Raw genomic sequence first — 26,641 nt, forward strand, 5'->3', positions numbered from 1 at the left:
TTCGGCTCAGGTCATGATCCCGGAGTCCCTGGATCGAGTCCCACATCGGGCTCCCTGCTCGGCAGGGAGTCTGCTTCTCCCTCTGACCCTCCCCCCTCTCATGTGCTTTCTCTCTCATTCTCCCTCTCTCAAATAAAGAAATAAAATCTTAAAAAAAAAAAAAGATAACTGCATGGTAAACTAAAAACAAGACCATACATCAAAATTTATCTTTCTCACCAATAAGGAAGGACCCCAAGATGGCAAGACAAATGTGGAACCATCCCCACTGTCTGTGCCTAACTACAGTATGCAAGAAGATGCAAAGACCAGCAAACAGAAGTACAGACTCTAACTGCTCGGGATCATCTTCAAAGCCAGGCAGAATCCTACCGGTCCTGCCCTACTTTCATCAACAGTTTTTCCCTACATGAAAGACTACACTGCCCAGCAAGCAACAGGAGAGAAGGTGAAAGGACTGCCTCAAGGTAAACATCTATCTTTGAAGTCCCTGAAATATTTGTATCCTTCCAACAACCCTTAACTTACATAGTGTAAGTAGCCTCTGTTCCCAGCAATCTCTAACACAGTCCAAAATGAATAACGGTACAAAAGTACGAAAAGAGATTCAAGCTCATTCCCCCTAAGAGGAAGTGAAGCAGTATAATACTCACGTAATAGGGAAGTTGACAATAGTTGGATTCTTCTCCACAAAGAAATTGTTTTTAGTGAATCTCTTAATACAAAAGATGAGATATGGAGGGAGCTTGGTGAGCTGGAAGCGTTTTAGAAAGTTCTCCTTGTAGGTCTTATATTCCTAGACAGAGTGAGAAGGAAATTAACAAATTAGTGCTGGAGTATTGGGGCAGGGGAGTGAGTTTTGTTTTGGTTTAGATTTTTAAATATAATTCTGCCTTGCGCTTAAAAATTCAGAAGACGGGGTGCCTGGGTGGCTCAGTTGGTTAAGCATCTGCCTTCAGCTCAGGTCATGATCCCAGGGTCCTGGGACCAAGCCCCACATCGGGCTCCCTGCTCAGCAGGGAGTCTGCTTCTCCCTCTGCCTCTGCCACTCAACCCTGCTCATGCACTCTCTCTCTCTCTCTCTGTGTCTCAAATAAATAAATAAATAAATCTTAAAAAAAAAATTCAGAAGACACCTGATCCCAGAAGCCACATAAAGGCTTAGAGACAGCAACATGGCTACGGCTGCCTAAAATACAGCTACGGGCCGTGTTTACTCCAGCACGTGAGCATACTGCTGAACTCCACCCACAGCAATGTGGGATCTGTTTCTACAAGGAAAACAAAAATGTCCGATGAAAAAGAGGTTTGTTAAAAACTGCAGAATTAAAACCATGAAAGTCTTGGGGTGCTTGGGTGGCTCAGTCGGTTAAGCATCTGCCTTCAGCTCAGGTCATGATCCCAGGGTCCTGGAACAGAGTCCCACATCGGGCTCCCTGCTCGGCGGGAGTCTGCTTCTCCCTCCCCCTATGCCGCTCTCCCTGCCTCATGCTCTCTCTCACTCTCTCTCTCTCACATACATAAATAAAATATTTTTAAAAAATAAAAACAAAAAATAAAATTAAAAAATAAAAAATAAAATATAAAACCAAGAAAGTCTCACTGAATTCAAAATAAGGAAGAACATCCTGACCAGGAGAGGCAGATAGGCACAGAACAAGTACTTCTGAAGCAGTGAGGGACCCCTCATTATTGACGGTATCCCAGCAGATGTAAGAGCTAAAACTACAAAAGTCTTAGAAGAAAACATAGGGTAAATTTTCACGACCTGGGATTTGACAGCAGATTCTTACATATGAAAACAAAAGCACACACTTCACAAGAACACCTAGACAGCATTTCATCAAAACTTAAAGCTTATGTGCTTCAAACGATACTATCAAGAGGGTGACGAGGCGATCTACAAAGAGAAGATGTCTGCAAATTCAGACAGCTGATAAAGGACTGGAATCTAGATTATATAAAGCATTCCTACAACTCAATAATAAAACGATAACCCAGTTAAAATATATACAAAAGAGCTGAGTAGACAGTTCCCCAAAGATGATACACAAAGGTCCAATGCGCACATGAAAAGAGACTTAACAGCATCAGTCTTTGGGGAAATACAACTCAAAACCGTAATGAGTTACCACATCACACCTATTAGGATGCCTCTCACCCAGAAGACGAACAGTAACGAGTGTTGGTGAAGATGCAAACAAACTGGAACACGCATTCACTGCTGATGGGGGTGCAACACGTTGCAGCCACCTCGGAAAACAGCCTGGCAGCTCCTCAAATGGCTGAACAGAAGAGTTACCATACAGCCCAGCAATTCTGCTTCTTAATTACCACCCAAGAGAAATGAAAACTGTTCACGGAACAACTGGTAGACTAATATTTATGGCAGCATTACTCACAGTGGCCAAAAGGTAGAAACAATCCCAAATGTCCATCAACTGATGGCCAGATAAATAAAATATGGTGTATTCACACAACGGGGTGTTATCTGGCCACAAAAAGGAAATGAAGTAGTGACACATGCTACAACATGGACGAACCTTGAAAACATTACACTAAGTGAAAGAAGCAAATCACAGAAGACCACATATTACAGAATTCCACTTATATGAAATGTCCAGAATAGCAAATCCAGAGAGACAGAAAGTAGATTAGAAGTTATGGCTAAGGGAGATGAGAAGGTTGAGAGGTAACAAAAGGGTGATAAAAACATGAATGATGAAAATGTTCTAAAACTAACTGGTGGTAGCACGTATCTGTGGATATAGTAAAAACCATTCAATTATAAACTTTAAATGGGTTCACTGTATGGTGTATGAATTATACTCAATAAAGCTGTTATTTTTTTTTTTTTAATTTAGTGAGAGAGAGAGAGTGCACAAGCAGGGGGAGTGGTAGGCAGAGGGAGAAGCAGACTCCTGCTGAGCAAGGAGCCCGACGCGGGACTCAATCCCAGGACTCCGGGATTGTGACCTGAGCCGAAGGCAGGTGCCTGACTGAGCCACCCAGGCGTCCCCTGTTATGTTTTTTTAAATCAAATTGCCCTGTCACATGATGAGTAACCTGAGAGCACTGGAGAAATAAGCTTTCCATCTCTACTACACAGAGCATAGGCACACCTTTCTGGTAAATATTTGATCATCTATAGGTATAAGCACTACTGGAAAAAAATATCTTTTTGTTGGTATCAAGTAACTTCTGTGTGGTTGAAATAACATACTGTATTAAAAGCAAAAAAAAAAAAATTTTTTTTTTTTTTTTTAGATTTTATTTATTTGCGAGAGAGAGAATGAGATACAGAGAGCATGAGAGGGAGGAGGGTCAGAGGGAGAAGCAGACTCCCCGCTGAGCAGGGAGCCCGACGCGGGACTCGATCCCGGGACTCCGGGATCATGACCTGAGCCGAAGGCAGTTGCTTAACCAACAGAGCCACCCAGGCGACCCTCAAAAAAAAAAAAATTTTAAGGTTTTAATTTCTTTTATTACTTTTTTAAAATTTATTCATTTGAGTGAGCGAGAGCATGAGCGGGGGGAGGGGAGGATAGTCAGTAGGGAGAAGCAGACTCCCCACTGAGCAGGGAGCCCGATTCAGGGCTGTGGGGCTCTATCCCAGGACCCTGAAATCATGACCTGAGCAAAAGGCAGACGCTCCTAACGGTTTTTATTTTTAAGTAAGCTCTACACCCACCATGGGGCTCGCACTCACAAAGCCAAGATCAAGAGTTGCACGCTTCCCTGAGCCAGCCAGGCGCCCTCCCCCTCCGCCACAAAAAAATTTTTTTAATCAGGTAAATGCTAAGAGATTTCACTATCCACATCTGAATCTATGAACTAGTGTTCACAAGAAGCATTCATTTTAATTATCTCAGACTAGGGAAGGATTTAACACATAAATGATATCACAGCCTAACATAAAAGTTTCCTCAGGAGTTCCAGAAAACGTGGAGGAAGAATTTCACCATGGACAGCAGTACCACATTCATACAGCAAGGAACAATTTGGCTGTAACTATGTATCACATTGTAATAGCACTGTTAATCACTTTTATTGCTTTTAAAATTTTGTCTGCATAACTTATAAATATGTTATAATTTCATACTTGCTTAAAAGCTGTAAGTATAGGGGCGCCTGGGTGGCTCAGTCAGTTAGGTGTCTGCCTTTGGCTCGGGTCGTGATCCCGGGGTCCTGGGATCGAGCCCCACATCAGGCTCCCTGCTCAGCGGGGAGTCTGCTTCTCTCTCCCCATCTCCCTCTATGTATGTGCTCTCTCTCTCTAGTTCTCATTCTCTCTCAAATAAATAAATAAAATCTAAAAAAAAAAAAAAAAAAAGCTGTAAGTATAATGAGCTTATACCAAAGTTTACATTTATACTAACTTAAGTATTATTATAGTAAAAATAAATGTAAATCAATACTGAGGGCTCAAGAGAATCTCAATATTACTTAAGTTTAAACAGTGATAATAGGGACCAAAAGTGGCATGGCTGAAAATGCCAGATGAAAAATCGGAGTTTAAATTCCCAGCTCTGTCATTAAAACCATAAAATAAAGAAACTGAGCTACACAAACCCTAAGGTCTCTCTTTCACCTCCCTAAAATGAAATGAGTCTGAACAGCAGATTAGACATCTTAGGTTATCACTGTTACCAATCTCTGTGCATGTGTGTGTGTGTCTGTGTGTGTGAGAGAGAGAGAGAGAGAGAGGCAGCTGCCAATGTCCATGGATACCCAGGGCTTGTTGTGCTTCCTAAGCGTGCTAACAGTCAACGGACTTGGGCACTGGACGGAAATAGTGATGGAGGTCAGGGGAGGCGTGTTTTAGAGTGCTGGGATGGCTGCCTACCTCACAACTCAGCCTTTTCAAGGAAAGGCCCCTAGTCACGGGGTTTTTGAACAGAAAGGACACCTGATTCAAGCAGGCCTTTCAACTCCCCCTGAGGAACCCAGAGCAGCACGGCAGAGGCTGGGCCTTGGCGATAAGGTAATAGCAGCCTGTACCAGGGACAATCAACAGACTGCCACTTCTGACAGCCCCCTCACTCTCGTTCTGTCCTTCCCAAGTCCTGCTCAGTTCAAGTCTCCCTAAGATCCTAAGGAGATGCCTTCCAATAAAATTCCTCTTTTAGTGAACTTTTTGTTGGTATTTAATATCTGAAAACAAAAGAATCTTAACTAATGAAGAGAACGGGCAGAAAGGATTTGGAATGAAACATTAAGTTAAAAAAAATTCTCCTAGTAAATTCTCCCAGAACAAAAAGGATTAAATTTGTCTAGCATGAAGAAGAGAATTAAACCAAGAAACTTTAATTCAGTAGATAAAAAGATACTTTTAACTTCATAAGAAGTAATATTACAGGGGCACCTGGGTAGTCAGTCGGTTAAGTGGCCAGCTTTTGATTTCGGCTCAGGTCATGATCTCAGGGTCCTAGGATTGAGCCCTACATCGGGCTCTGTGCTCAGGAGGTAGTCTGCTTTTCCCTCTCCCTCTGCCCCCCGCCCAGCTCGTGCTCTCTCTAATAAATAAAACTTAAAAAAAATGAGTCAAGTACAGTTCTCAGCAGGACTTGGTGTCTCTAAGAATCACTGCTCCCTCTGCTCCTCCCCCCACCCAGCTTGCAGGCCTGCATATACATGGTCTCTCTCTCAAATCAATCAATCAATCTTAAAAAAGAAAAGTAATGTGACAATGAGAACAAATGATTTCTTTCCATTTATTTATTTATATCTTAGCTCTGTTTTTTTCCACTTTAATGCTGACACTACATTTTTTATTTTTTAAAGATTTTATTTATTTATTTGACAGAGAGAGACATAGCAAGAGAGGAAACACAAGCAGGGGGAGTGGGAGAGGGAGAAGCAAGCTTCCCGCCGAACAGGGAGCCCGACGCGGGGCTCCATCCCAGGATCCTGGGATCATGACCTGAGCCGAAGGCAGATGCTTAACAACTGAGCCACCCAGGTGCCCCAACACTACATTTTTTAAAAGATGGGAGTTTTTCCTACTTTTCTGAGTTTCTACTGTCCTAAATACCCCCTCCTTTCTCCAACCTACCCAGAGGCAGATGGTTAGGGTTAAAAGAACATATGAAAAGTAGAAGAGAGGGCACAGCAAATCAAGTTAAGAGCTGGGGTGACCAGCTAGAAACAGCAATGGAGTCTGGGAGGCTCAATACAGATAATATGCTTTATGGTAAATGCATTCCACCTATGTGGCGACTTTGACATATAAAAAGAAACTGAAAAAGTCAAGAGAGAAAGAAGCATCAGCAGGGCAGCTGTGCAAATGGGATACCTTCTCTGTAATGCCGTTGAACTTGGCCAGGATATTGAAGAGCGGCACCTGAGGGATAATGAGCTGCTCTTTCTCGTCCTTGTAGAGGGGAGCAGTAGGGAGATCCAGAGTCAGGTACATGAAGGTGGACTCCACCATTGTCTCCTGGTACTCGTCATTATGCAACAGCTGTTCTTTTTCTTCTGCTGGCTAGAGACAAGGGAGAAGAGAAAGGAGGGAAGGAGTGTGAGCAGTACAGAGACCACCACACACATGGAAAGAAACAATGTTTTTGTTACATTTACTTCATTCTGTTTTGAAGTGAATGAAGAGGGTGCCCAAGAGACTGAGCATTTCATGGGCAGCAGCATCACCTACCTCGTTAGGGTAATGTAAAAACTGATGGGTTTCCATCTTCAAAGAGATTTTATTTAAATACCAGAATATTTAAAATGCTTTCAGATGATCTAGAAAGCTCACCTGAGCTTTCTGAAAAATCACGCCAGCACCACCCAGTGGCCGGGCCACTTAACCAGCGGACTATACCCTCCCATAACTCCCACACTTTGGCACACTGGCATGACAGGAACCTGAGGAACTGTCCCTTGGCCAGTGTTTTACAGAACCTCATCCTGGGGCAAGAGGACGTGACAGATCTCTAAGCCTCTCTGACAACCCTAAATCCCCTCAGATAAGAGAAATCAGGCCAAGAGTCAGGTTCAACCCACTCACCAGATCAGGATGAGGAAGCTTTTTAGTGAAGATCCTCATGGACCCCTGGAAAACATCAGTCACAATAGCTGTACAAATAGAAATCAAAATGCAAATTCTGTCAGGTTGGGCAGCGTTTCCAAATATAGTCCTAACTTCTAAATTTCTGAAATAAACCAGCATCTTCCAGCATAAGACCCAAAGCTCTCACTAAACACAGAAGTACCTGTATAACACATACCACCACCTTCATCATTATTTGTGTAAATAATTATTTTATGGCTTTCTTCTCCACAAGATGCCCTTTGATCCTCCAGCACAGGGCCTGGCCCATAAGAGAAAAATTAAGTGTGTCTGAAACGAATGAATGATTTATAAAACCTAGGGACTTACGAATCACAAAGAATTCACAAGCAAACCAAGACACGACCAAAGAATTTCCCATAACCATATGCTGTGTGCAAAGGAAGAGTCCACCTTGTGCTAGACATAAAAGAAAATCCAGACTAAGGGACGGAGCAGAAGAGACCCAAAGCAAAGAGGGAAAGCACAACAGGGTTCTAGAATCCGGACAGGACACGAGTAACAGAACTCAGAGGCACAGGTTGAAGGCATCTGGTGGAAGAGGCAGGGCCACCTCGTAGAAAGAGCACCAGCCCACAATTCCACATCAATAAACATCAACACCAAAAAAAATAAAAAATAAAAATAAACATCAACACCAGCAGAACCGAGGAAAAGGACAAGATAAAAAACTGCATTCAGTCTCCAAAATTATAAATCTAGCTTGGCAGTCTCTAAGCTGAGAGTTATTTCTGGCATTCATGGAAACTAACTACTGATATGCCACCATGGATGTTAAGGGACACAGGACTTGAAGTCTGAGAATCTGTATGGAGGCCAGCCTCATTTCTCCAAGTATAGGCCCAGAAGGAGGAACCAGCTTTCACTCTGCTTTACCAGTCAACTTAGAAGCCAGGCAAACACTCAGTGAGCCCTCCTCACATCAACTCTTGCACTACCAGACTAGCAGCTGACAACATGCTGCCCAGCCCCTCAGTGTGGAACTGGGTCAGGGTTTCTAGAGTATAATTATATCCATTTCCATGTATTAAGCATGCCATTGGATTAACCATATCCTAATCTTTTTAAATGGAGAGGAGCCTATTCAGGAATAAAATTTAGCTCACGTGTACATAAACACTATCCTGAGACACAAAAATCAACAGTTAAGAAAAGGATGGGAAGTTGCAAAGTGCCCCTAAAAGGAAGCAAACAAAAAAGAGCTCTCTTTTACAAAAGAACATGACTTACTCTTCTTTTTCTTCTTTGTGCCCCCCAGCGCTGAGTGTAGAGCATTCAGAAACCAGGACAGAAAGTCAACTCCATCCCCTGGAAAAGAAGGAAGGGGGGGCATGTCGAAGGTGGAAATTAGTACAACCCAAACCATGCCCTGGTTGGCAGGACGCCACATTCCTGGTTTTCCTCCTTCCCTTCAGGCCACACCATCCCATCCCGTGGGCATCCTCCTCTATTTGGCCATTAAATGCTGACACTCCTCAAGGTCAAGCTCTTAGTCTTCTGATCTCTACTCTCTCTCTGGGCTCTCTGACCCAACCAGGACCTTCAATTATCATCTCTACTTCAAACCTGTCTCTCACCACCCACCAAAAGCCAGTATTGAATTTCTCCTCTAAATCACTCCTCAGCCAGAATCATGTTTTTAAAACTAAGTTTGATGTCACATCTTGGCTTAAAAGCCTTCACTCACTCCCCACTGGTGTCAGGATATAACCCAAGCTCCTTCCAGTGGCACCTGAACAAGATGATCCAGTCCCTCCCTCCCACCTCAGCTCTCACGCTGTCCGCTGGACTCCAAGCGCCCAGCTACTGGCAGCCTTCCATCTGTTCCAGGCACATCCACACTGCTGGCAGCATCCTCTCTACCTGGAGTGCCCAGCCCCGACCTAGCTCCGCTGTGCCTGGAACTCAGCTAGCCCCTCCTCCGCTCCGACCCAGCCGGCCGCCCATGTGCTCAGCTGGGGCTCCTTGCTCCACGCCCCCTCCAAGAGCACACTTCACTTCCTCTGGCACAGCACTTACACCCTGGAGTCACCTTTTTACACAACTATCTTCCCCACCAGAATGGGAGCTCCTGGAAGAAAAACACTGTGCTGCTTATCCCCGTAGCTCTAAAACCTATGACAGCAGCAGGAGAGGTGGTGAATAAACGGACAGGAGGCAAGAGGACACTGTATGAGATCCAGGCGCTAAGAGCTCCAGAATGTCCACTTTACTCACACGGCAATAATTAGCTGGACTTGGAGGGATGAAAAGAGTCAAAATAGGTCATCGGAATATCTAGTCTGTAACATAACAAAATGAGAAGCAAAGGTGGCAAGTGCTTCAAGCTTGGTGCCTTTCCCAGCCTCCTAGCTTTCCCCTGAGCCATACAGTTTAGTTTACCAAATAAGACCGACTTTCTATCCAGCTCAAGTCTCAGCACTCTGAGCAGGGCAGGCTGATGAAAGAGGAGTGAGGAACCCAATCACGCTATCAACTAGACACCCAGTTACTACAAAGTTCACTGCAAGCACAAGTAAATCTGCTCATCAAACTAGTTTTGTTGCCCCACCATCAGAAAAGATGAAAGACTCGTTCCTTACCTTGCTTGGTGATCTGAAAGGTCTTCTTGCTGCAAAGGACAACAGCCTGAAGCATCTCATGGGGAGAGACATGTGCCTTGAAATTTCGAGGGTTCCAGAGCTTTCTCATCAGCTCTCCAAAACGCTGGACCAACAAGAACATGATATCCCCTGGAGGACGCTTGATGTTCTTATAATTGTCTTCTTCCAAGAAGTAGTTCCGGAGAGGAGGAACATTAGACAAAGCCTGGAAGTTGAACACTCCAATTAATCCAGGGCCCCTGTGCACAGCCCTGGGGACAAGCTCTTCTACTAGAACTGGGCCTGTGATGGCCTTCAAGAGTCAGAAGGAAATGCTCAGGTTTAAAGTTCATGTTATAGAAACATCCTCTGTACTAAGTCACATAAAGTCCAGTTCTGCAGACACTTTACTGATGTAGACATGATGAAGTTTTGTTAAGACTTCACTTTTTTTTTAAATCTCACTTTTTTTTTAAGATTTTATTATTTATTTGTCAGAAGTGGGGGGAAGTACACAGGCAGGGGGAGTGGCAGGCCTAGGGAGAAGCAGGCCCACCACTGAGCAAGGAGCCCGATACAGGACTCGATCCCAGGACCCTGGGATCATGCCCTGGGCCGAAGGCAGACACTCAACTGACTGAGTCACCCAGACATCTAATGATTTTACTTTTTTTTTTTTAAGCAATCTCTACCCCCAACATGGGGCTTGAACTCACAATCCCAAGATCAGGGTCACATGCTCCACCAACTAAGCCAGCCAGGCACCCCACGGAAGTTTAAAAAAAAAGTATTCAAGTCCCTAGCCACTGACCAACTTTTTTTTAGATTTTATTCACCACTGAACAACTTTTTTTTTTTTAAGGTTTTATTTATTTATTTGACAGAGAGAGACAGCAAGAGAGGGAATACAAGCAGGGAGAGTGGGAGAGGGAGAAGCAGGCTCCCCACTGAGCAGGGAGCCTGACACCGTGCTCAATCCCAGGACCCTGGGATCATGACCTGAGCTGAAGGCAGATGCTTAACAACTGAGCCACCGAGGGGTCCCTAAACAACTTTTTTTAAAAATAATTTCCTTTATTTACTCTAATCAGTCCTGTGACTATGTTTGAAATCATCTTAAAAGTTGGTGTTTTTCCCAAAGTGGTATTTACTAAGAGAACGGTAATATAAAATAAAATGAAAGAAAAATGAATTATACATAAAAATGACACAAAATGAACATATATGTAAAAATGATTAATTCTGTTAGGATCAAGGGGCGCCTGGGTGGCTCAGTCAGTTAAGGGTCTGCCTTCAGCTCAGGTCATGATTCCAGGGTCCTGGGATTGAGCCCCACATGGGGCTCCGTGTTCAGCAGGGAGTCTGCTTCTACTTCTCCCTCTGCTCCTCCCCCCCTGCTCGGTGCTTGCTCTATCTCGCGCTCTCTCTCTCAAATAAATAAATCTTAGGAAAAAAAATCTGTTAGAATTGAAATGGTCAAAAGGTTTAGGAAAACAAAAATACATTTTAGCTCATTAAGCAAAAAGATAAAGACTAGCCATGTTGGTTCAGGAAGAAATACATGCTCATTAGTGTGAGCTACAAAACTGGGAGGAAGACCACAGAACAGACCCAAAATAAATAGTTTGCCCGCAGGCCCCTCCTGATGGGTTTGTGAACACAATGCTTACTATGAGCACAACCTTCTGTGGTGAGGTAATCCATTTAGAAAGGAGGACCAAGATTTCTACTAAACACAATAAACCCAGGCATCTTCGAGGAAGACAACTCAGGACACGGGAGCACCATAACAACAGATATGATTAGGAAAACCCCCACAAGTTTAGCTCAGATAAACAAGGACTTCATGCATAGAGAATAATTATTTAAAAAAACTAGTTACTCTCTAAAGGAAAGGAGTACGGATAAAGTTCTTCCTAGTTCTCAGTCATCCAAGCTGTGGAGGGAGGTTGCTCTCCGGCTTCAGCAACCATTACAAAAAGTATCAGGGAGAGGGGCGCCTGGGTGGCTCAGTTGTTAAGCATCTGCCTTCGGCTCAGGTCATGATCCCAGAGTCCTGGGATCGAGCCCCGCATCGGGCTCCCTGCTCAGCGGGAAGCCTGCTTCTCCCTCTCCCACTCCCCTTGCTTGTGTTCCCTCTCTCGCTGTGTCTCTCTCTCAAATAAAGAAATAAAATCTTTAAAAAAAAAAAAAAAGTATCAGGGAGAAATTAATCAGCCTCCAGAGGGAGTAACTTCATCCATTCAATCCCATTCTAGTGGCAGTAATATCACAGAGGGTTTGTTCATCTACTTATTTTATAAATAAAAACTTCCTATAGGAACTAACTAGAAGGAAATATTTGCAACACATACAACAGAAAAAGGCTAATATATATCTCTTAGAGCCCAGTGAAATAAACCACCAATAGAAAAATGAGCACGTATGGCCCAACATTGCATGAAAAAATCTAATCAACTTTAGAAATTAATAAAAAAAAAGGTATGTTATACGTATCAAAATGGGGGAAAAAATAACAGTGTAACAGTGACAATGCAAAATGAAGAACCCTCTCTTGTGTTGTTGATGGGTTTGTGAGTTGCTATAAACACCCTACAGCCTAGAATCTAGGCCCTAGATACATTAATACAAGAGGTGATGATTAAGCTATAATTCATCCACGAAATGGACTAACATGTAATCATTAAAGATGCTGCAAAAGCAGAGGTACCAGCCTATTTCAGAGGTATTACAGGTTTGGTTTCAAACCACCACAATAAAGCTAATACTGCAATAAAGAGAGTCAAATGAATTTTTTGGGTTTCCCAATGCATCATAAAGTTTATATTTACACTATACCATAATTTATTAAGTATGCAATAGCTTATATCTAAAACAACAATGTACATACCTTAATTTAAAAATACTTTATTGCTAAAAAATGCTAACCATCCGGCCACCTGGATGGCTCAGTGGGTTAAGCGCTCTCTCTCCTTCTCTCTAATAAATGCTAACCATCATCTGAGCTTTCAATGAGTCACTCTCTTTTTACTGGTGGAGGGTCTTGCCTCCACGCTGATGGCTACTGACTGATCAGGTTGCTGAAGGCTGCGATGACTGTGGCAGCTTATTCAAAGACAACAATGAAGTTTGCCTTCTCAATTGACTCTTCCTTTCATGAACAATTTCTCTGCAGCATGTGATGCTGTTTGACAGCATTTTACCCACAGCACAACTTTCAAAACTGGAGTCAATCCTCTACAACCTTGCTACTGCTTTATCAACTAAGTTTATGTAATATACCAAATCCTTTGTTGTCACTTCTACAATCCTCACAGCAACTTTTTTTTTTAAGATTTTATTTATTTGACAGAAAGAGAGACAGTGCACAAGCCAGGGGAGCAGCAGGCAGAGGGAGAAGCAGGCTCCCCGCTGAGCAAGGAGCCCGATGCGGCACTCGATCCCAGGACCCTGGGATCATGACCTGAGCCGAGGGCAGACGCTTAACCGACTGAGCCACCCAGGCGTCCTGGATCCTCACAGCATCTTCACCAGTAGATTCCATCAAGAAACTACTTTCTTGGCCCATCCATAAGAAGCAACTCCTCATTCACTAACATTTTATACGACTGCAGCAATTCAAATATAATAATAAATTGTGAGAATTATCAAAATGTGACAATCATGAAGTGATAAGTGGTGTTGAAAGACTTCTTCGACACAGGGTTGCCACAAACCTTCAATTTGTAAAAAGCGCAATGTCTGGGAGGTACAATAAAGCAATGCGCAATAAGGAAGTATGCCTGTGTTGATTTCATAATATACCTTTAAGATTTTATTTATTTTAGAGAGAGAAAAAGCGCGAGAACACGTGAGCAGGGGGAGGAGTAGAGGGAGAGAGAGAATCCCAAGCAGACTCCGCACTGAGCAGAGAGCCTGAAAAGCAGGGCTCAATCTCACAACCTTAAGATCATGACATGAGCCAAAATCAAGAGTTGGACATTCAGCCAACCAAGCCACCCAGGCGCCCCTTTCATAATATGCTTTTAAGCCAGCCCAGGACAGAGTACTAGAGAAAGGAAAGAATGAAGCCTTTACTTTATACTTTCTACATCTTCCACCCACCCCGTAAGTGTTTATGTCTATAAATTTTTTTAATTAATTTTCTTGTCAATCAAGCAAGATTATTAATTTTCTTAATTGTGTTTACCAACATTTTCTTATTTTTCTACAATGTGTATATATTACTCATATACTTTTTTAAAAAAACAAAATTTAATTGCAAATAGGACAACTTTGGCTTTCTGCATTCCCCACTTTGGGGCTTAAGCACAAGAGCAGGATCAAGACATCAGACAACCAGCACAAGGAACATCCGCACTATTAAAAAAAAAAAAAAAAAATCATCTCATGCATGTGTTTCTTTTTTGGTACTACCAGGCCACACACACATTCTATCCTTTATTCCCTGAAAACCCCAGAGGCCCTGAGCCCAAAGGCTAGAAAAGGCCTCACCATTTGGCAGCAGCCCTTTAAGCAGACACAGGAATGTTGTTTGGTGCAGAATAGTCAAGTACAGGGGTGCCTGGGTGGCTCAGTCGGTTAAGCATCTGTCTTTGGCTCAGGTCAGGATCTCAGGGTCCTGGAATCAAGCCCCATGTCAGGCTCCCTGCTCAGCAGGGAGTCTGATTCTCCCTCTCCCTCTGCCCCACTCGTGCTCTCTCTCTCTAATAAATAAATAAAACCTTAAAAAAAAAAAAAAAGAGTCAAGTACAGTTCTCCGCAAGACTTGGTGTCTCCAAGAACCACTGACTATACCAGAACGGAGTCATTTCTTGACTCACCTTCATAGTGTTCCCAGGTTACCTCCTCCCCCAGTTTCCATCCTGATCCTACCTGAAGGACAGCATTGGCATAGTCGTTGGCCTTTATGTTATTCAGGCCCACGATGCCTGGCAGGTAAGTGGTACCATCATATGCCCGGGACAATTTGGCTTGCTTGTCCAAGTTTGCAATCTGCTGCTTTGTGAAAGTGGGCTTCAACACATACTGCAAAGCAAAAGAAAATTCCAAGTTGTAGGGCTGTCTACAGAGTTCATAAGATATATCTGAAATAGCAATTTCTCCCCAAAAACAAAAAACACTTTGGTCATGAATGTCTCATCACACACCTAAAGGGCTCCCAACAATAGGTATAAAGGCTGAGGTAACATAGAATAGGCCCTCCCCACATTACTAATACAGAAGGGGATCTCTGTGTTTAACCCAAAATCACTGAATCTAGGTCTTTCCTCAGACCTCAGGTCTGGCCAACTCCATGACAAAGGACCGTCAGAAACTGGAGGACACTCAGGTCTCTGCAGGCAGCAGGAGTCTGAGTCTCAGGCGGGAACTAACAGAGCCAGCACAGACCAGCGCAGGTGTGGGAACGTCTCCCTGCCTCTGCAAACCTGAGATCTCATGAACTCCCTGTGGCTGGAGGGGCAGGAACCCAGTCCTAGAGCTACGGGGGTCATCACATAAAGGGCTGAACAGAGGTCTCTATTAACTCACTTTGAAACCTTGCATTTATTTCAGTTTCTCTCTCTCCAAATACTGTAACTACTTTAACCTCAACTATTAATAGGTCTATAAAACTTATAAAAGTAACAATGTTTCAAACACTCTAAACACCAAGCTTTCCTTAAAAATGAACAGAGCATTCAGCATGAATATATAGACACTTGCTAAAAAGGAAAGTAGTAACAGTTCCAACATTAATCACACCCAAGACTTTTAATGCTCCCCACTTAAGTACAGTGACTCTTGCCACAGATCACACACCAGAGACCACAGATGGGATGCACTGGCCATTCTGGCCACATCATATCAAACTAGCCAGGAGCTGGTATGCAGCTTGGTATCCACTGTCCTACACCAGGCCCAATTCGTATCCCTACTCCAAAGTGTGAAAGGGAATATATTTCACAAAAATGCTTTCACCCCAATTAGAAGGTAGCCATATTCCTTTAATCCTCTCACATTAAAAGCAGAAATAACAGCTAGGCTGCAGACCACAGACCACAATAATGAATCCTGGCCTTCTTACTCACATCTCCCTGGTTCCTCCAAAAGGAAAAGAAGCCTCTACAAGCCTAAAGGACTGAAATTCTTCCCTAACCTCGTGTGAGGCAGATCCCCAGGAGCCCTGGGATGGCTCCCAAGAAAACTAGTTCCAAACCAGCCCTTCTTGGACATACTGTGATGTCCTCCAGCGAGGAATCGATGATCTCATAGTTGTCTGGAAGGCAGTAGAACTTGAGGGTGTGGAGGTTGAGGAAGACATGGTGGCTAAACTGGACACTGTGAATGTAGGCATGAGACTTCAAACCCCGGCCTGGAGGGAAGGATGAAAGGCTGTAAGTGTAGGGCAGATGCCAGAGAGGAACAAATCAAATTGGATTTTCCTTTCATAATTTTGTCCTGGAACATGTTAATATCAGCAAAAACAAAGTATTATGCCATCCGTGCAATGAATCTCTTACATGAACTCTTCTCATCAAAAAATTAGCAAGGAAGAATAGCGCATTAGTGCTTTATTCCCTGGCTGACATAAGACATTGTTAGGGAAACTAATTTCATACACATAAATATGAAATTTGTGTGTGCGTGCAGCAGTGTATAAGTTAGTTCCATATTACCTAAAATTAAGATTATCTGTGCATGTATCATATATAACAAATGCACAGACATGCACAGATACGTACATATACACATATGAACATCCTATGACAGTCCACCACCATTCAGTCCTGAATTTCCAAACCCCCACGTTCAGGACAATCCTGCACCTACATACCTTTGTTCACGTTGCCACTCCTTTTTAGAATCTCTCTCCCTTAACCCATTCAAACCCCCTATGTCCTGCCAGTTCAAGTCCTACCCTGACCTCCTCTGCGAATTAAACATAAACACTCCAGCTAACACTGATCTTTGCCTATTTCAATTCCCATAGTCCTTATTCATACTCAGTGCCAAACAGTCCAGCAGTAATCCTTATGATCTTATAGAGTTTGCTGATCGTTTTATGTGTTAACCTTGACTATTTATGAGCTCTTTATAAGTGCAAGGAACGTAGTTTACATTTCTTTTGAATCCTCCAGTATACTGTGTATACAGCATTTGCTTGGTCTGAATGAATTGAAATAATAAATTTCCAGAAAAAAACAGAATGAAAAAGCACTCAGAGCAAAAGGATTTTCAAAAAAAAGACATGACTACAGAAAACATCAGAGATTCAGAAACTCACAGCCTTTGAGTTCTCCTACACAGCCTCAACTAGTTCCTTCTCCCTTTCATATGTATATAGGTTCCGACTGGAGAATTTCCTATTGATTTCCTAAGAGTATCCCAATTTCCTGAGAACAAAGATAGGGATTCTCAGATATGACTCCTGACAGCAGCTTACTTTCTTTAAAAAAAAAAAAAAAAAAACCTCTCTGGAGCAGACCGGTAGCTGGCACTGAAAACTTAGCAAGTTTATAATACACAATGTTACTTACCCTGGAAGTACTTGCCACACACGAGACAGGCATATGCATTGATATGTGAGAGGGAGATGGAACACAGTTTCTCAAAGTCAAAGTCCAGTACACTCCTAAAAGAACCACACAAAAGAAAAAACAATTAATAGGGAGAGATGCCTAGGAAAGCACCCAAGTGAAGCAGCATTGGCTCCACATTCCACAACGTCACATAGCATCCTTCAGAGATGGTTCAACGACCATACATAAACTGTGGGGAACATTAACTATTCCTCCCTAAACATTTAATATAGCACCCCTACCCACCAAGCCCCAAAGCAGTGCCAAGGTATCTCTACTAGACATACAAAGCAATGACCCTCTCTTTTTAAAATTTACAACCAGTAGAGAACCTTCCACTGCAGTTGCTTTCTCTGGAGGAAATGCTGAATGTAGGACTAATGTAACAGGGCCCCAATGGCATTCCAAATTAAAAAACTGGGGATGGGGGCACCTGGTCGGCTCAGTTGGTTAAGTGCCCAACTCTTGATTTTGGCTCAGGTCATGATCTCAGGGTTGTGAGATCTAACCCCAAGTCAGGCTCTGTGCTGGGTATGGAGCCTGCTCAAGACTCTCTCTCTCCCTCTGCCCACCCGCTCTCTAGGAAAAAAAAAAAAAAAGACAGGTAATGGAAGGACATCAAAAGAGTGAACAAACCCTTATATAAGAGAAACCCTTATATAAGAAAATCTATTTTTGTCCATAAAGATAAATGGAAAGCCTGAATATTAGGAGAATACCTACAAATAGATCTACTTATTCAACTGCAAAGTAATGTTATATGAGTAGTGAACAGGTTAAGGGACAAAAAAACTTTACTTCCATTGAATCCACAAGTGACAAAGAGATTTCTCCTCAAATATTAACTCTAATTAATTGGTAATGATCCCAGTAAAGCTGCAATGTCTATTAAAGGAGGCAATAGCTACAAGTGGATATTTACATTTAAATTTAAAATCATTAAAATTTGAAACTGGGTTCCTCAAGCCATGTTTCAAGTCCTCTCTAGCCATAAATGGCTTGTACCTGTCACAATGGATAGCCCTTGTAAAGAGTAATTCCATTACTGAGAGAAGTTCTGTATCTAATCTATATATTAGACAGCACTATCTTAGAGCATAAGTTGAAAAGCATCCTAAGATGCCAACTGGGATCAGAGAAAAGAAACAAGGACAAGGTAACTACTTCTGCTTTAGGACATATTTTTATCGGTTTTTCCTTTCTCTGATGAATTCCGGCCACCTAAAGTAGTACCTAGCACATAGCAAGTGCTCAAGAGATATTTAAATTTGCTACTGTCACTTTAAGAACACCATGTACCCTGTTATTCCATCAAACAAATTCAAGATAAACTAAAAGCTCTTTATGCACATTCCCACCCTAAAAAAAACACTCCGACACTTTATATTAAAAGGCAAAGATTAATAAATATGGCAAGAAGCACAACTTTCTGGGCAGAAAGCTTTAAAAGGGATAAAGTTTGTGAATGTGTTGTTCTATGTACAGCTCAAAGAATTTTCTGCATAGATTCCATTGTTTTTTGCTGCCCTCGGCATCCCTGTTCTACTAACCTGTTAATGGTATCCAGGTATGGGCAATGGCGGCTCCTCCGGTCCTCGGAATCCACGCGGCCATTCTTTGCTAAAAGGAAAATCATCACAGACTGTGAAAATGGGAAAACTGTACTCAGGGTCAACTACTAGTATAAACAAAAAAAATGAGAAAAACCCAACAGGATGAGCTCCTACACAGGTGGCCCAGCAATACATCAAAAAGCCCACTAATGGAAAAAGCACCAAACTGGGAGAATAGATTTGAAACACATATAACCAACAAATGATTCATTTGCAGATTACATAGAGAAATCTGGTGAAGCGATAAGAAAAAGACAAACAACCCAACAGAAAATGAGGAATATAACCCTCATCAACAATCAAGAAAATGCCAATTTCCTTGTACGATATACCCACTTCACACCTACCAGAGAGGAAAAAATAAAACCAGAAAATTCCAGGTGTTGGCAAATACAGAGAGCAATGGAAATGCTCATGTACTGCTGGTAGGAGTGTAAACTGTTACAACTTCCTGGAAAATAGTACAGCAAGATCAAAGCTGAAAATACGCAGACCTTTGACCCAGCAATCTCTACTTATAAACCAGAGAGAAACTTTTGCACATGTACACTGGGAGTACTTTACTAAAAACATTTATAGCAGCAATATTTAAAAGGGCCCAAACTGGAAACGAACCAAATATCCACCACAAATAAAATGGATAAACATATTCTGGTATATCATCAATAGAACACTATATAGCCATGAACATCTATTTGGATGAACCTCAAAAATATGCCTAGCAAAAAAAAACAAAAAGGAAAATCAGAAGACCACATATAGTATGATTCCATTTGTATCAAACACAAAGTAAAACACAGTACTACTTAGGGATACATATAGGAGGTAAAACTAAAAATAAAAACAGACATGATTAGAAAAATTTCAGAGTAATGAATTCTTAAGCAAGGAAGGCAGGCAGATACAACTGGGAAGGGGCCTATGGGAGCTTCTAAGGTACTGGTTATGTGCCACTTCTAACTCTGAATAGCATTAGGAGACAATTCTCCATGGGTCTCTCATGTTTCTGCCCACACTGTGACCAGAGGCACTGTCTGCCTCCAGACTACCTTGTCAAGGATATTTGTATAGTAAACGCATTGGGGGGGGGGGGGGGCGGTCTGTGGTCTCCCTCCAGTGCAAAGGGGAGTCAAGTTCACAGACCATTATAAAAGATTCACCTTCTGTAAGCCCAGAGTTCCTTTCCTGGAAGGCCACCCACTATAAATATAAGTTCTTTTCAAACTGCACTGTGGGAATGACACGACAGGAACTTGTCCAGAAAACTGTGGCAGGCTAACTAGATAATTTGCAAATAAAATCTCAAACCCTTCACAGTTCTTGACAAGTAAATTTAAGGATGTATATTTTCACTCTTCCTTAAACTATACCTGTACATTATATTCAGTCCATCTTAGTACCTGTGATCTATTTCTTCATAAAAGTGAAAGGGAAAAAACAAACAAAAAGAGACAAGCCAGAAGAGCAAGTGGGATCCTAGTGTGTCTCAGAGAAAACAATCTCATCACAGTTATGCAAGATACCTAAGAAACAACTTCTCTTCCAAAGAAGGGGAAACCTGAAGCTGACAAGGTACTTAAGAAAAATCAAAGAATACCCTGAAATTATTAATTATTCAAAGAATATTTATCAAACATTTTCTATGGGCAAGGTGCTATTCTGGACTCTGTGTAATACAAAAATATGTCAAACAGAGGACTCTAACCAAGAAGTTTAAGATTTAATATTAAAGTATAATCATACACAGATAACCAGGGCCAGAAAGCAAAATTATAAAGCCTTAGAGAACTAGTACTGTCCTCACTACAATGCAGTCAACTCTGGTCGCGGACACTAGGAGTGTGAATCCCCTAACCCCACGCCCACGTTCATCCCCAGGGAAAGCTGGAAAGAGAAAAAGGAGAACGTTGAGAATGGAGCCCGCGCCTGGCACGGCCCGGCCCAGCCCAGCCCCGCGCACCTCGCACCTCCCGCTCAGGCTCAGAGTCCTCGTCGGCCTCGCGCTCCCGCTTCACCCGCACAGCCGGGACCGCGGGCGTCGGGGCCTCCCGCGCGCTCACCGGCTCGACCTCCCGCTTCACACGCACGGGGCTGCCTCGGGAGCTCGGCGCCTCGGCTTCCCGCTCCCGATCTCGCTCCCGCTTGACGCGACCCGAGCTGCCCCGCGACTCGGACTCGCGCTTCCCGCGGGTAGAACCACGAGATTCACGCTTGGACCGACCAGACATCGCCACTACCGGCCGAGTCGTTCTGCGCAGGCTCCAGGCACGCTGGAGCGCGCGACAGGTAGCCAATCAGGAGCCGTGCTATTATGCCCCCCCCCCCCCGGCTCTCTACGAGTCGCCGTCGAGGACACGTCATGCCGCGAGAAACTTCTGGGAAGAACTGCGCCTCCAGTGGCCTCTTAGCCTCTGCGTGCGTCCCTGAGAAAAGCCTGCGGGCCTACTGCCACCTTACCCATAATTTTCTGGATTAAAAAAGGTTGTCATTGGGCCCCGGATTTCTTCGAGTTACTTTGTGCCCGGGAACCAGAATCGGGAGGTCGTCTCCACAGTCGCTGTGCACCAGAGAACTTGGCGACATCCCCAAACCATCCCCTTCATGCAGCAACCTGGCTACTCTAATTCCGCGTTTAGAGGCTTGTTCTCGGTCTCACAGGAAAATACAAACGTCAGGCAGAGAGACAACCTTGACCCTAATAGGGTTCAAACCCTGTGACCCTCACGATCTTGTACAGTTCTACCGAGATGAAATTGACATGCAATCCAATGCATGTTTATTTAAAGTGTGCAATTTGCTAAATACTGATGGATGGGTGTATACACTCTGAACGCATCACCACGATCTAGATAAGGAACCTACCCACCAGCCTCAAGATTGTCCTTCTCCAAACATCTGCTTTCTGTCACTACAGAGCAGTTTTATATAAATGGAAGCCCACGGCGTGTCCTCTTTTTTGCCTGGTCCCTTTGGCTAGGAGAATTTATTTTGAGATTCATCCACGTGGTTGCGTGTATCAACAACTTGCTCCTTTTGATTGCCCGGCAGTATTCCATCGTGTGGATGTACCAGTATGTCGCTGTACTAATCACAAATTTCTAATTTTGTCATTTTTTAGAGGACTCCAAAACTACACACTCAGATCCTGAAAAGCGCTGGGTCCTTCCGCGAGGGCAGTTAAGATACGGGTCGGGTGGGCTCGGGCGCTGGGCGGGCTGGAAGGGGCGCCCCCGCCGCCGGCAGCCTCCGCGGGGCTGTGCGGCCAGGATGCCGCTGTGTGCCTTGCCTGAGCATTCGCCTCCTCACAACCTCTTTTGAGGTAGATGCGCTCAATGTCCTCGTTTACAAATGAGAACACTGAGGCTCCGCGGGGTTCTATAGTCAGCCGAGGTCACGCAACCGGTGATGGGAGTTTCACAGCATTTTATCACCACAAAAAGGAAAGGAAGACTCCACAGCGATCGCTGAGTGGTATGATGGGTGCTTTGTGTTTTTCTGAATTTTCTGATGTATCAGCAGTAAGCCTAAGTCCTGTTTCCTATTGCTAATGTCACAAAGAAAAGCCCCGACGGGGAGTAGAAGCCGCGCATGCCCCATCCCAGCACCCGCGCCGGGAACTCCGCGCGCCGCGACGCTCGGCCCGACAGGCTCTTTCCGGGCGGGACGTCAGGGCGCGGGGCCGGAAGTCAGGCGAGGGGCGGTGCGGAACTCGCCGGACGGGAGGGTGGCCGTTAGGGCCGTTGAGTTGGTGGCGGCTCCCAGCACAAGGCTCCAGATGGAAGCGGCACCAGATCCCGGGCCGGGGCTCTGCTGCAAGCCTGGCGGGCGGCTGGACATGAGCCACGGCTTTGTGCACCACATCCGACGGAACCAGCTCGCCCGGTACCGCCCCGCCCCGCCGCCGCCCCCAGCCTAGCTTGGCCCGGCGGTCCCTGACTCCCGCTCGGCTCCCCGCAGGGACGACTATGACAAGAAGGTGAAGCAGGCGGCCAAGGAGAAGGCGAGGAGGCGGCACACGCCCGCGCCGACGCGGCCCCGCAAGCCCGACCTGCAGGTGTACCTGCCGCGACGCCGAGGTGAGGCCGCCCACCCCGCCTGCCTCCTCCAGCCCGCGCGCTCTTTCGGCCCCCAGTCCTGTCTCTACACATTCTTTTCTCTACGTGGAAAAAAAAAAACCCACTTCTTAACCCCCAGGGCTCAGTTCATGTCGTCCCTCCCCTGACGCTCCCCATTCGCTCACTGATTCTTCCTAAGAACAGAGAAGGCTCGTGGCCCCCAGTTAAGCATCACTATTAAGGGGAAATACCTGGGAGCTAGCAAGTAGTTGTTTGTCTGCTGGTTTGCCCACCATGCTATGCTTTAGGGTTCTCACTATCTGACAGAGCTTGGCACAGCTATAGTTGAGTAGGACGTAGGTGTGGAATGAAACTCAAACTCACTACGAAAAATGGCCTTTTCTCCAGCTTCCCAGGGACCTAGCGATCACAATAGCTAACACGGCACTAAATTTGTTTAGCGTTACTTAAAAGTGTTTTACAGATCTTGGGTACGTTAACTCATTTAATTTTCACTGGATCCCATAAGATGGAAACTACTGTCATTTCTGTTTCACAGGAAACAGGCACAGAGAGATTAACTTGCCCAAGGTCCCATAGCTAATAAATGGCAGAGCCTGCATTTGAACCCAGGTAGGACTCTGGCCACCTCTCGACTACCTTCCAAACTTATTCACTAGATGAAGGTGCATTGTGTATCTACGATGTGATACGATTGTGCTGGCCCCAGAGCAGGGATACAAAGGTAAATGAAACTATTGATTGGCCGTGCACTTAACACATAACACACATGCACAGAGTCCGTAAGAAGATCAGGGCTTTCTTTACGGTATGTTTTCATGTGTCATCCATATGGGCAGGGGCTCCAGCAGCCTTCCCCTCTTCCCTCTCACTGTGATTCATCCTTCCAGATGGCTCTACCCACCCAAGCAACCCAGACTGTGAGGAGTCCGGTGAAAGCAGCAGTAGTGGCAGCTCTGAGCCAGAACCTTCTGGCCATCAGCTCTTCTGTTTAGAATATGAGGCAGACAGCGGAGAGGTCACCTCAGTTATCGTGTATCAGGTATGCCTCGTGGAAACAGCTGCAGCCTGAAGGTCCTTGGCCGTGCTAGAAATCACTGCCAGAGCCTGAGCCACTGTTTTCCTCAGGGCCAGTGGGAAGTGTCGGCTCCACATAGGAGCATAGACTGCTGGGCGATGCTTTTGAGCACAACTCACGCCTGTCACACAGTGATTCTCAGCAGGCACTTGGGAGGGCATGTGGCCCCCAGCTGAAAATCACTATTACAGGGGACACCTGGGAAATGACAGGCACTGGCAAGAAGCCATGAGTCAAATGGAGTTCTGTGAGAGTGTTGTCTAGGGACAGGGCAGGTGGCCTTTCCAGAAGAGGCTGGGCCCTGAGCTTCCTGACTCTTCCTCCACGTAGGACGATGATCCAGCAAGGGTGAGTGAGGAGGTGTCAGCACACACGCCTCTGGATCCACCCATGCGAGAGGCCCTCAAGTTGCGCATCCAGGAGGAGATTGCAAAGCGCCAGAGGCGACACTGACCAGGCTGAAGGCATTCTCACCAGGCTGGATTCACTGCCCAGGGAGCTCACTCCTAGTTTGGGGGTGCCAGGACCAGTCTGAGCTGATCTTGAGAGTGACACACACACACACACACAGACACACACACACACCCAAGCTCAACATCCATAGGAACAGAGTGTTGCAGGGACAGCCCTGCTTTGTAGGCCATTCTTTCTTGCATGTTGGCCCATTTGACCAGCTTAGTATTCTGGAATTTGAGAATTTTGTTTGGCTAACTTGGTGTTCTAGAAGCATAGATTCCAGGGAGAGCTGAGCTTTATGAAACCTTTTGCCAACATGCTGCTTTCTTACTAAGGTCATATGCCGTGGGACACCTAACCACTGCTGCTCCACCCAGCTCAGTGAACCCTATTTGTTGTTTTACAGTTCATTTGTTCCTTGCTTCTGCTCACTTCCATCCATGTTTTCCTAGACCTTTTTTTCAGCCGTTTCTTTGTTCTTTCCATTCTCTCATCTTTGTCTCAGAATCCATCAGTTCCATCGCACCTCCCAATGTGACTGTGCACCTCCCAACTGCTCAGGACTTTGGAGGTGGGGAGTCCTGGGGGTTCTACCTTTCTGACAAGCTCTTCCGGTAATTCTCATACCAATAAAGTGGGAGATCTTCATTTTTGAGACTGACTTGCAAGCATGTCTCCCTCCCATTCCATGGCTTTTGCAAGTTTCTCTCATACCGCACTGCTTTGCACTGTCTAGATAAAGAGACATAGGAAGATGATGCCAGAACTCAACTGCAAGGATTTCTTGCAGCAAAGCCTGCCTTGGTTAGGGCTATAGGATTCCAGTTTTCAACCTCATCCCTAGCTGTAAACAGACCATCCCCTGCTCAGGCTAAAGGGGAATTATCAAAACAAGCTTGAAACTGACTCTCCAAATGTGATCTAACAGTCTTGAATGTATGTACAAAGGGAAATTCAACATGAGCAATAATTGCCTATTTGGAGCCTAGTTGCAAAAAAAAAAAAGGCCTGTACAATGGGCGGCAAAATGAGTCTCTCTCATCTGCCCTGCCCCTGCCCCTGCCCCTGCCCCATTCTTTCTCCTTTCCTATCTCCCAAGAGTATATAAACTGAGATCCTTAGAATAAAAGATCCTAGGAATATCACTGTTTTCACCTCAGTGAACATTTTCCCTAATGCAGGGTTAGGCTAAGGTCTGAGAAGTCCACAAGACATCCTATGCACTGCAGTTCCAAGCCACTCAGATTTCCAGCAATTGACCTAACCTCAGTGACTTGAAGTATGGGATTTAAGTGAGCCCATGAACACTAAGACTTCTTGAAACCAAAGTCCCCCTGCCTCAGGGGTTTTCTCTACATCAGGGTCTCAAGATCAGTCTGGCTATTCCATCTCAGCGGCTTTTCTCTTAAAGGACACCTGAGGGCACTGTTGGTTTGTGCCCTACAGCCCTGAAAATCTACCACCTCAGAAATGAGGCAAGGCAGCTACTTAAACTACATCAGTAGAACCCAGTGAGCCACAGCTTACAGTGCCCAGAGGAATTCTGGCAAAGTGAGTGAGGTAGATAAGTTAGACGGGCCTGGTTGTGAAAGGAGCCAGGGACCGGAGTGTTCCTGGCCCACAGAGCTGGCCCAAGGTTAAATGCCTTAAACTTGCCAGTCCTGGGCTTGTTTCTACTTTCAGAGGAGAAAGTCTGCCCTCCACTTACTCAGCCAGGCTAGAAGTGCCTTTTGACTTACAATGTTAACTATCCTCCAGAGTCTCCGAGTCAAGGAGGCTGTGCCATACTCTCTCCCCAATCTTCTGCAGCTCAGAGGACTGGGGATTTTAGTCTTCCAGCTCTTCAACTGATCTTCTGACTTGGACATAGGGTTTCACTGGAACTCTTAGGCTTCCTAGTCTGGAAATAGTTTTTGGGTCTGTCTTCTCACAACTGGATGGCCTTTTTTGTGGATTTATTACAGAATTTAGAAACAAGACCAGAAGAGGAGGTTGGGGGCATGGCACCTGAAATTTTAGCCTCCATTCCTGTTTGTGAGAAGGGAAGTGTGTACTTAATGTCCTTTTATGTCTGTCATGTACTCCTCACACTCTCAGGTCAGAGACTGATGGGAACTCCTTGTTTGTGAACTTTTTTTCTTGAGGCATTTTGCTTATCAAGTGTGTATAAAATATTTTCCACCCAAGAAAGCAGCCTAATTCTTA

The 26,641-nt window shown here is 44.6% G+C and overlaps 2 protein-coding genes across 2 annotated transcripts in view; one reads left to right on the forward strand and one right to left on the reverse strand.

The window, feature by feature from the left end:
• USP39 (ubiquitin specific peptidase 39) overlaps nucleotides 1-21,090 on the reverse strand; it is a 28,885-nt gene extending 7,795 nt beyond the window's left edge. Inside the window, exons 1-10 of the mRNA XM_045884634.2 lie at nucleotides 20,787-21,090; nucleotides 18,764-18,833; nucleotides 17,172-17,266; nucleotides 15,870-16,006; nucleotides 14,527-14,679; nucleotides 9,652-9,877; nucleotides 8,300-8,377; nucleotides 7,007-7,074; nucleotides 6,296-6,484; nucleotides 654-796 (exon numbers count right to left, since the gene is read on the reverse strand). Of these exons, the coding sequence (XP_045740590.1) occupies nucleotides 654-796; nucleotides 6,296-6,484; nucleotides 7,007-7,074; nucleotides 8,300-8,377; nucleotides 9,652-9,877; nucleotides 14,527-14,679; nucleotides 15,870-16,006; nucleotides 17,172-17,266; nucleotides 18,764-18,833; nucleotides 20,787-21,054 (1,427 nt within the window). The 5' untranslated portion in view covers nucleotides 21,055-21,090. The remainder of the gene's footprint in view (nucleotides 1-653; nucleotides 797-6,295; nucleotides 6,485-7,006; nucleotides 7,075-8,299; nucleotides 8,378-9,651; nucleotides 9,878-14,526; nucleotides 14,680-15,869; nucleotides 16,007-17,171; nucleotides 17,267-18,763; nucleotides 18,834-20,786) is intronic.
• Nucleotides 21,091-22,505: 1,415 nt separating this feature from the next.
• On the forward strand, nucleotides 22,506-26,617 carry CUNH2orf68 (chromosome unknown C2orf68 homolog). The gene is made up of 4 exons (XM_045884635.3): nucleotides 22,506-22,708; nucleotides 22,784-22,902; nucleotides 23,793-23,944; nucleotides 24,311-26,617. Exons 1-4 carry the CDS (start codon nucleotides 22,602-22,604, stop codon nucleotides 24,431-24,433), a joined length of 501 nt encoding a protein of 166 aa, XP_045740591.1. The 5' UTR covers nucleotides 22,506-22,601; the 3' UTR covers nucleotides 24,434-26,617.
• The last annotated feature ends 24 nt before the right edge of the window (nucleotides 26,618-26,641 follow it).

This window comes from Mirounga angustirostris, unplaced genomic scaffold (genome assembly GCF_029215605.1).
Source record: "Mirounga angustirostris isolate CCGP_5_RB_7025 unplaced genomic scaffold, mMirAng1.0.hap1 SCAF_10, whole genome shotgun sequence".
Classification (NCBI taxonomy): Eukaryota; Metazoa; Chordata; class Mammalia; order Carnivora; family Phocidae; genus Mirounga; species Mirounga angustirostris.

Bases quoted from the DNA above. Each gene is read 5' to 3' on its own strand.
- CUNH2orf68 (XM_045884635.3), top strand. From the start codon at position 22,602: ATGGAAGCGGCACCAGATCCCGGGCCGGGGCTCTGCTGCAAGCCTGGC. The intron at 22,709-22,783 runs GTACCGCCCCGC...GGCTCCCCGCAG, and splicing joins CGACGGAACCAGCTCGCCCG to GGACGACTATGACAAGAAGG. The intron at 22,903-23,792 runs GTGAGGCCGCCC...TCATCCTTCCAG, and splicing joins GTACCTGCCGCGACGCCGAG to ATGGCTCTACCCACCCAAGC.